The sequence below is a fragment of the Antrostomus carolinensis genome, unplaced genomic scaffold (genome assembly GCF_000700745.2).
Source record: "Antrostomus carolinensis isolate BGI_N321 unplaced genomic scaffold, ASM70074v2 scaffold39708, whole genome shotgun sequence".
NCBI lineage: Eukaryota > Metazoa > Chordata > Aves > Caprimulgiformes > Caprimulgidae > Antrostomus > Antrostomus carolinensis.
In genome coordinates this window covers 1-9,027 of record NW_010335730.1, presented here as the reverse complement: position 1 = coordinate 9,027, position 9,027 = coordinate 1, and the positions used below count along the sequence as shown (strand labels likewise).

Genomic DNA, 9,027 nt, shown 5'->3' with positions numbered 1-9,027 from the left:
AACTTCCCCCCTGAACAGCTTCTCTGCTGCACCCCCGCGTCCTCCGTCCCGTCCGCGCCCTGCACAGGCCCCACAGCCGCCAGAACGGACTCGTACAAGTGCTCCGCGTGGGCTTCCAGCTCCTCTGACTGTTTTGCAATCAAACCCAGCGTGTCTCTCAGAGCTGGAAAACAAACCAGACGATGGAGGTGGGAGTAACACGACAATTCCATGTCTGTAAGAGCAACAGGAGAGAGTTCCACTCGCCCAGACAGACTTTTGAAGGACATAACAGAGCGTTAGGAATCAATAAGCTGATTTTCATCCCGTCCAAGCTGTGATGCAGAGTTTTGGGGTTTGGGGGGTGAAGTGACCTAGGAGGCTCCATGTTAAGAGTGAAGATACAGAAATAGGGGCTCAGAGGAAACCTCTGGGGCTGTGGAAGGAAGCCCAGCCACAATGCAGCACTTGATGGCTAAAGCCCCTTTGGTGACTGCAGACACAGCCCACCCTTAAGGAATCCCTCGTGCAGGATGCACCAAATCACCGGAGCGACGGCCCCACGTGTCCCACGCCACCAGCCAGGCTGGGCTGTGTCCCCAAACCCTCTCCTGACACTCCACCTGGGATGCAGCGAGCGCAAGCAGGGTGTGAAAATCACCTCCTGGGCTGGAGAGCAGCAGCTCCTCCCAGCTGTGCCGACAGCATCCCCCAGCCCAGCGGGAGCCAACGATGCTGTGGTTCAGATAAAAACCTACGAAGGGACCCCAAAGAGGCAGAAACACCCATCACCCACAGTGGACAGCACGGCGCAAAGCGAGGGGCAAAGCATGGTGCAGCTGAAAGCACAAGTCATCACTTCAAACCTCCAAGTCTCCAGGCAGCACCAGAGCTCTAAAACCCTTTTCATTCCCATAAAGCTGCTGAACAACAGCCTGTGCCCACCGCTTCCTCGTCCCCATGCGGGTGGGGCCAGGGATTCTGGGAGGGAGGCAGCATCACTGGTTGTGTCCAGGACCAGCCCCGCTCCAGCGCTCCTCCTCACCTGGTGAATTCGAGGCCATGCAGTCCAGGAGAGCTTCTCCCCTCTCCAGCACGCTCTCCGTCAGGCTCCGGTGCTCGGCCACGTCTTTCCTGAACTCCTGGGAAGGGAGGAGAAGAGAAGCGCTGCTGAGAAGGGTTTTGTGGAAGAGACACCCCTGCGGCAGGTTGCCCAGGGAGCAGGTTCCCGGTGTTCCCAAATTCAGCTTTGCACCCCTGATGCACCCTGCAGCACCCACCTGGACCACACCAGGGGTGCCTTGCTTCGTGCTGCTGGTACCACAGAGGAGGGAGGAAAGCCAGCGGTGAGACCTACCAAGTAGCGGCGCAGCGACGCCTTCGTGCCCTCGGCATCCGGCGAGGCCGGGACCCAGCTCTCGGTGATCTCCGCCACTCTGTACAGCCAACGGATTAACTCTTCCAGCTGGCAGCAAAACATCTGCTTAACCAAGCAGAACAGAAAGGGTTACTGAGCCACTTCTGTGACAAAGACAGCAGGGCACGCAAACATCCCTACACCTCAGAAACCAAGGGTCCATGGGAAAAAGAATTTAAAAAAATAAAGCAAAAAGCAAATTAAACCCTTAAACACACCCCAAAACCACTGTGGGGCAAGAACTGAGGGTCAGCGTGAAATGGCTGCTCCAGGGGCAGCCAGGCTGAAGGAAGGGGTTTGCCTCCACCAGCTCCCAGCCAAAGAGACACCCTCCTCCTCACCAGAGCTGCAGTTAATCGGCCATTGCCTTTCCCCAGGGGTTCAGCTCCTTCAATTAAGTGCTTTCATTTATTTTTAAAGTGTCTCAGTAAGGGATTATTTTTGTAAGATGCTGCATGAAACCCAGGGGGTCTCTGCTCTCACCAGAACCAGACTCCAGCCCTGCTCCTGCTCCTGCTCCTGCTCCTCAGGGGCTGGGGTTTTGCTCTAAAGTTGAGCTGCTTCTCCCTGGCACTGGGATTTGGGGCGACAGACACAGCCTAATGCCGACCCTTTTGAACGGGCAGTTACTCCCATACAAGAGGGGGATGAGTTGCACTGGTGTTTGCAGCTCCCTGTGTGATTAAATACTCTCCTGCATGGCTCCCAAATTCAGCCCGGGGCTGGGGCGGGGAGGAGGACGGAGGGGAAGGTGGTGGAGAGCAATCCTCACTGGCTGGGGGAGCACAGCACCGGTGGCAGGATGGGCAGGAGGCATCACTTGCCCCCCCAAAACAAATTCACTAAATAATCAGGGAAGTCTTCAGAGAAACCCCACCAGTTCTGCTGGGCCTTATGGTACCAGTAAGGAGGCCCCAGCCTGGGGAAGGTGAGCGAGCCCAGGCTGAAGGGCAAGGCTGGCCAGGCCACATGAAGGAGCTGGAGTGACGGGGTGGATTTCACGCTGCTCCAGCCCTGACCACGGCTCTCACATCGTCCCCGGTGCAGCACATTCCCCGAGTGCCACATTTCCCCACGGTGCTGGGCCCCAGGAAAGGCAGGATGGGCTCTTGCTCCATCAGAAGAAATTATGTGCTCTGACGAGCCTCCCTGCATCAGTCACTACCAGCTGCCAGGCACCACACATCAGGCAGAAGGGGAAGCTTTAATTGTGCTGTAAATACAGGTGTATTTCATGTGAGATCTTCCATAATAAACCCTAATTCTGGTCCCATCCTACCTTAACACACTGGGCGAGGGACTCGCTCTGCTGGCTCTTCTTCGGATGCCCCGTGACCCGCGGTTCATCCAACGTGTCCCCAGGATGAAGTCCCCGCAGAGGATCCCTATGGATCTGTCCACGTAACTCAGTGTTTTCCCAGATGGGCTTTTGAGAGCTGCAGGGGTGCCTCAGCCCAGCACCATCCTCAATGTTCCCCCTTTCAGCCCTGCCACTCGCTCCTCCGAAAGGAGCCAACTGGGATGGAAGGAGCTGCCTGTCATCCCTGTGGTGGTGGTCGTGCCCTGGTGTCCTTATAGTTAAGGACAGGCTGGATAAAAACTGAGCTAGCTTTTCCAGCTCCCGCAGTCTTGGAGGCAGGGAGAGAAATTCCTCATCGCCCTTTTTTTTTTTCCTCAGGGGAAGCACTTGTGTTGTAGGTAAAAACCTGTTGGTGGTTTTCACCTGCCCTTTGCAGCTCAGGAAGGGGCTCCCTCGGGTACACCAGCTTCTCCCATCCGCAGCAGGGTGGCCAAACGGGCCCAGCCCGGCTGATTCCCTCGTTACATCCTTAGCAAAGCCTCTGGGAGGATGAGAGGAAGTGCTCTGTGTGAAGGGTGCTTTTGCAATAGGTAAAGGTTCATAGTAGGAGCCGGCTCCTGAGCAGCCTCTTTTTCCAGGCCCTGGGGTGGAGAACCTCTCTGCAGAGGCCACAAACCTCCGATGGCCATTCTCTTCGCTCCCCCGAGCCTGCCCACCTTGGCCGTAGATGCTGGTGGATCTCAACGTGCCCTCGGGGGAAAAAGAAAAGCTGTCCAAACCTATTCCTGAGTCATGGAAGAAAGGCTCCGGCATCTTTCCCAGCTTGTACCTTGGCTTCAGGGGATAAGCATAATCCAGCAAGTCCTCGTACTCTTTATTGGGGTTCCAATGGGGTGACAGGCGGTTTGGAGACGGGGGTAACGAATCCGGTATGGCACACGCCCAGTAATCAGCTTGGTAGGACGACATCTCTCTGATGCGCTCCACGATGCTGTGGTCATCGAGCAGAGGACTGAAGGGTTGGTGCACCCGTGGCACGCTGCCTTCTGCCCCACCCCACCGGTGGCCCGCACCCCACCGGTGGCACGGGGCCCGGGTGGCAGCGGCGGCGGCCGCAGGAGAAGGCAGGTCTGCGCTGGCTGGCAAGCTCCGGGTCGGCTCTTCGGAGAGGCCGTTCTCCTCTGAAGACAGGGTGGAGAAGCTGGAGGCAGAGCGGCTCCGCAGGGCGGTCACGGGGCTGAGGGGGGTTTGGGGCCTCAGAAGCTCTGGGGTGGAGGAAAATGGGGATTGAGGTCCCAGCCCTGGGCTCTGCTGGCTGGCACGGGCACCCTGGCAGTTGCCAGCCAGGATGCTCTCCTCCGCAGAGCTGCGCCGGCTGGGAGGGCTGGATGCCGGCTCCCAACAGCCTGATGCCTTCACCTGCTCGAGGACAGGGGGGAAAAGGAAAAGGAGAGAGAGAAAGATACATAAAATGAAGCACAGCACCCAGACAAAAGGCTCCTTTGTGCTGGGACATGGTGACAAAAGCCCAGCCCTGGACCTGCCGTAAGAGAAGGCTGGAAGGGGAACTCTGCTCTGCCTGTGGGATGGCAGCTGCCCGGAGCCCAGAGTGGGGCTTATTTTTAAGGAAAGGCATCCTGAGGGCTTGGGAAGCTGCACGAGTCATTTGGCAGCAAGAAATACTTATTTAAGGAGCCTCATCTCGAGTGACTTTCCAGCTCTGCGCCAGCAATATGGGAACGGAGGCAACAGCTCAGAAACCCCAACCCTTCCCCACCACACGGCTCAGCCTGGGGCTGGGATGGGCACACGCTGGCTGGGGGAGATGGAAAGTCGCTGCTAGGACAGTCCAGACAAGTCCCCACCTCACCTGGGACCTCCCACAGATGCAGCATCACCTGTAGGTACAGCCCTCACCTGTAGGTACAGCCCTCTCACCTGTACATACAACTCTCACCTGTACGTACAACTCTCACCTGTAGGTACAGCCCTCTCACCTGTGCTAACAGCCCTCTCACCTGTGCTAACAGCCCTCTCACCTGTGCTAACAGCCCTCTCACCTGTGCTAACAGCCCTCTCACCTGTGCTAACAGCCCTCTCACCTGTGCTCCTGTAGGTACGGCCCTCTCGCCGGTGCTAGCAGCCCTCTCACCTGTACATACAACTCTCGCCTGTAGGTACAGCCCTCTCACCTGTAGGTACAGCCCCCTCACCTGCTGCTCTCCTGAGGAGAGGAACCGGTGGCTGACGTGACGAGGCACATCCTCATCTCTATAAATTAAAGCCTCCGTCTCCGAGACGCTTCCTCTTGCTCTGGGAGATCTGGATGCAGATGCTGAAGACACTTCTTGGCGGTAGCTCGAGCCTCCCTGGGTGACACCAGTGGCCAAGCCACTGCGTCCCCTCACTGCCACACTCTTCGTCCCCTGCGGGCAGGGCTTGGCTTCCTCTGCCCTTAGAAGCCGGCGCAGGCTGTCGGCGAGCTCCGGGTAGTCCGTCTCCACCTCCACAGTGTCCCACCTACCATCACCCTCAGCCTTCCTGCTCAGTGAGCCTTCAGAAAGTGCTTTTCCCACATCCACGGCCATCGGGATAGAACTTCTTCTGCAAGACGATGCCAAGCCTTGAGCTCTCTGAAACACACAACACACAGCAGTGACAACTCGCTGTCCCTCCCCGTCTCCACGCCAAGTAAAGAAATGGGGTATGTCTAATAACAAAGAGCTTCAGCTTGGTCTGCATCAGGCCCCCAAAATCATGAAGTTGCATCTTGGTGCATCAAGTGGAGCAGAGGAAAGAGCAAACCTTCATGTCTTAGCAGTGTTCTCTGGTTTTGAGGAACGTGACACACAGGGAAAATCTAGTTAAAGCTCTGGCTGCACTGAGAACAAGCCTGTGCTTTCTACCTTGCTGGCACAGCGCGACTGTCTCCTGAATTAATTGCCAATCTCACAAACAATTTGTGCAAGCAGGAGGTTACTGGGCCCAAATGAGACATCATTAACTAGGCTGTAAAGCACCTGTTAGCGTGGCTGAGCCCTGAAGGGTGGAAAGTTCCGGGGTTTTTAAGAGACAAACTCAAAACCTTGAAATGGAAGAGGCCCAGAAGTGAGCAGTACATCTAAAAAATGGGAGGGGGAGGTAGGAGGCTGTAAAACCCAAACGTGGCAGTTACTTAGCTCTGCAGCTTCTCCCTCAACTTGTGAAATTAAGTCTTTGTGAAATGAATTCATGGAAATACTTGCTCAAAGCTCAATTAATGAAATTAACTCTTTGTGAAACTAATGAATGGAAACACTTGCTCAATCGCCGACACGTTTTCAGGCGTGCTGTACAGCCAAGCACACCGCACCTTGCTGCAAATCCTTCTCATGTGAGACATTATTCCCAAAGCCTGAGCCCTGGGTGCTCCACACAAGATGTTCCACCACCACCACCACCCTCTCGCTGCCCACGCTGGACTCAGATGCTGCAGCAGGACAAGGAGATTTGAGCCAAATCAAGGAGATTCAATATATGGCACAGGGGAGACCTTGTTTTGTGAACACCAGCCAGAGCCGAGCACCTCGGCTTGCGTTCGCCAAGCTGGCGGGACTCAAAAAGACTCTGAACACAAATGACACCTCACAGAAACCAGCGCTGCCAAAATCCCCACAGCCCCGGCAATACCAAGCCTCTTCCAGCAGCTCCAGCCTGAATCCTGGTGCCAGCATTAGGAAAACAGCAGCAGAGTGGTTTTGCCGGTACCCAGTGATGGAGAGGCCAGCCAAGGGAGCATCAACAGCAAACTCAACTTCAAAAGAAATACATTAAAAAGAAGGAGGAGAGAAATATTCCCAAACAATACTTGGAAGTGGGAAACGAGTTGATACTCACACCCTCCATCAGCTCTTTTGTCACCATCTCATTTTATTACTGGTGATGGGGGTTTCCCCACGGGCAGAGCCCAGCAGGCGAACAGAGAGCAGCGACACAAGTCTCTGGGGGAGACCGAATCCCCAGCAGGAGCCGTGGCAGGCACCGCAGCTGCCTCCCCCTCCCCGAGAGCCGGGCAGCTATATTCAGCCTGGCAGCAGCTGTGGAGAGGGAGAGCAAAGCCTGGGCTCTCCCAGCCCTCCGTGCAGCCCTGTCCCTCCGCCGACACCTGCGCTCACCCACCTCATCGCTTACTCACCATCAAGTACAACCCTACGTGCACCAAGTGATCCTGAAATCAATGGTATTGCTTTTTCGCCCCAAAAAAAAGGTTGTATATCCAAATGAAAAGGCACAGTAACTGAATAAATGCAATCAATAAACTAATTCCCTACATATTATACAACAATGTATCATTAAAATGTGTATCAGCCTATATATTTTGTTTAACAGAAGGCAGATTTCTGATGCTGACAGAAAGAGTATCCCAAACCACTTGTCAATCCACGTGTGTTTCACACACAACTCTCTCCATATCATCATATAGATCTTTACATCTCTGAATTTAAACGGGAGGCAGCCCCCTGTTACCCACCTGCCTTCACCAGTTCCCGTTTGGTCCCTCTCAACTGGTTTTACTTAGACAATCACGTGAGCAAGGATTAGTGAGCTAAATGCCAAAAGGTCAAACCCCAACTTACAGGTGATTTAAACACCCAGAAAATCCCCCCTGAGATATATTTGTTTACCAGCTTTGAAAGCCAGGGCCTCAGCCACAAGGAAAAATGATGCTGGCAGGTTGGTTTCTGCCTCTTCCAACCAAAACCTAACGAGTAAAAAGCTGTCGGGGTGACGAATGGTGAAGTACCACGTATGAAATTCCAGGATCCGCTTCAGAGCCGCACAGCCTGCTTCACATTCACCTCGTGGGGTTTGGGTGATTCAGCAAGAGAACATCACTAGTTACCACGACACGAAGGAGCACCTCACCGGCTCTAATCCCTCCTCACACGTACCGGCAGCGCCGTACATCCCAAAATGATCCATCTCAAAATAAATCCTCAGGAGAAGAGGATGCTGGACATCTGCAGTTTGGGATATAAACACCTCAACAACCAGTTCTGCTGTTGAGTAGTGGTTTTAAACAATAGATAAATGAAAGAAAAGCTGAACAAAGCAGACTTTAAAGTTTTAAACCGAAGGTGCAGTAATTAATGATCGCCCTCGGGACCTCTTTATCGTTAAGAAGACGCCGCGTTAAATTCAAAGCGACGTCGCACATGGTTATTTCCAGTGACACACATTTCTGTGGTGCCATCAGTCTTTAAAAAAAAGGAGCAAGTGCTGCTTCACAGGTTCATTAAATCTCCAGAAATTAATCTGAAGCTAAAAAGAAAACCAGGAAACCTGCCAATACACATAAGTGAGAGGAAATCTGCTCATTTCAGGATTTTTAAAGCTATTCAAAGAGACACCAGAGATTTCACTGCATTTTCAAAATTAATTTCAGGAATTTCAATTGATTTCAACTAATTTCAATTAATTTCAGGACACACAATCACACTTGGATGCAAACTAGATGGGGAAGGTGAACGCACGTCCCCGTATGAAGAACAATCATCAGGCACAAAATTGTATTTAAAACCAGACTGAAAACACCAGTGCCACTAAGTGCAAATCCCAACTTACAAGAGCATCTAGAAAATAAAAGTTTCTCACCATTTTCCAACAAAACTGCAAAAATTCAGAGGTCGGGTCACCGGTGGTGGGGATGCATCAAGATTAACCCTCACGATGGGATGAAGCCAGCCCAAATCCTCGGGACACACAGCTACAAACAGGGCTGTACGACCACAGCTTTAGGCACCGTGGAGACTTTCCACTGGCCTTAAAAACACAGGAAATCAGCCAAAAATCCCGGCTACACCAGAGCCCTCCATTGTCTCTCTCACCAGCGGTGGGGTGGCACAGGAGGGGCCCCCGCCACTTTTTGAGCTCCGAGCTGAAGACAGGGGCTGTTTCATTCATTTCAGCGGGGTCAGGTCCAGGGGGAATCTCTTAGGAAAGCGATACCTGAACTTTTTGGCGTCGTCGGAAGGTGCCTGCCTGCCAAAGAGCCGCACAAAACCCCGGGGACAAGGAGAGCTCTGTCCCAAGGAGTGACATCCCAACGTCCGTGGGTATCGTTGGCGGGTGGACACACAGGAGCAGCTGATGCTGACACAGTTCCCACCTCCCACCAGCTTTGGTCTGGCTGGGGAGGGGGTATTTTTGGTTATTTTAGGGAAAAAAACCACACTGTTCTTGCCTTTTAGGCCTGCGGGATCTGAGTTTTGAATTTTTTCTTTCTAATGCTCTTTTTCTTGCACGCTTTCTGCCCGAAAAGCCTTTCTGCGGCTGAAAAAAAATGGCAGAT

General features: G+C 53.5%; 1 protein-coding gene across 1 annotated transcript in view; it reads right to left on the bottom strand.

The window, feature by feature from the left end:
* The window catches only part of CEP68 (centrosomal protein 68), a 7,104-nt gene extending 1,781 nt beyond the window's left edge, over positions 1–5,323 (bottom strand). Inside the window, exons 1-5 of the mRNA XM_010174653.2 lie at positions 4,910–5,323; positions 2,676–4,115; positions 1,337–1,459; positions 1,025–1,121; positions 33–163 (exon numbers count right to left, since the gene is read on the bottom strand). Of these exons, the coding sequence (XP_010172955.1) occupies positions 33–163; positions 1,025–1,121; positions 1,337–1,459; positions 2,676–4,115; positions 4,910–5,284 (2,166 nt within the window). The 5' untranslated portion in view covers positions 5,285–5,323. The remainder of the gene's footprint in view (positions 1–32; positions 164–1,024; positions 1,122–1,336; positions 1,460–2,675; positions 4,116–4,909) is intronic.
* Positions 5,324–9,027: the final 3,704 nt, after the last annotated feature.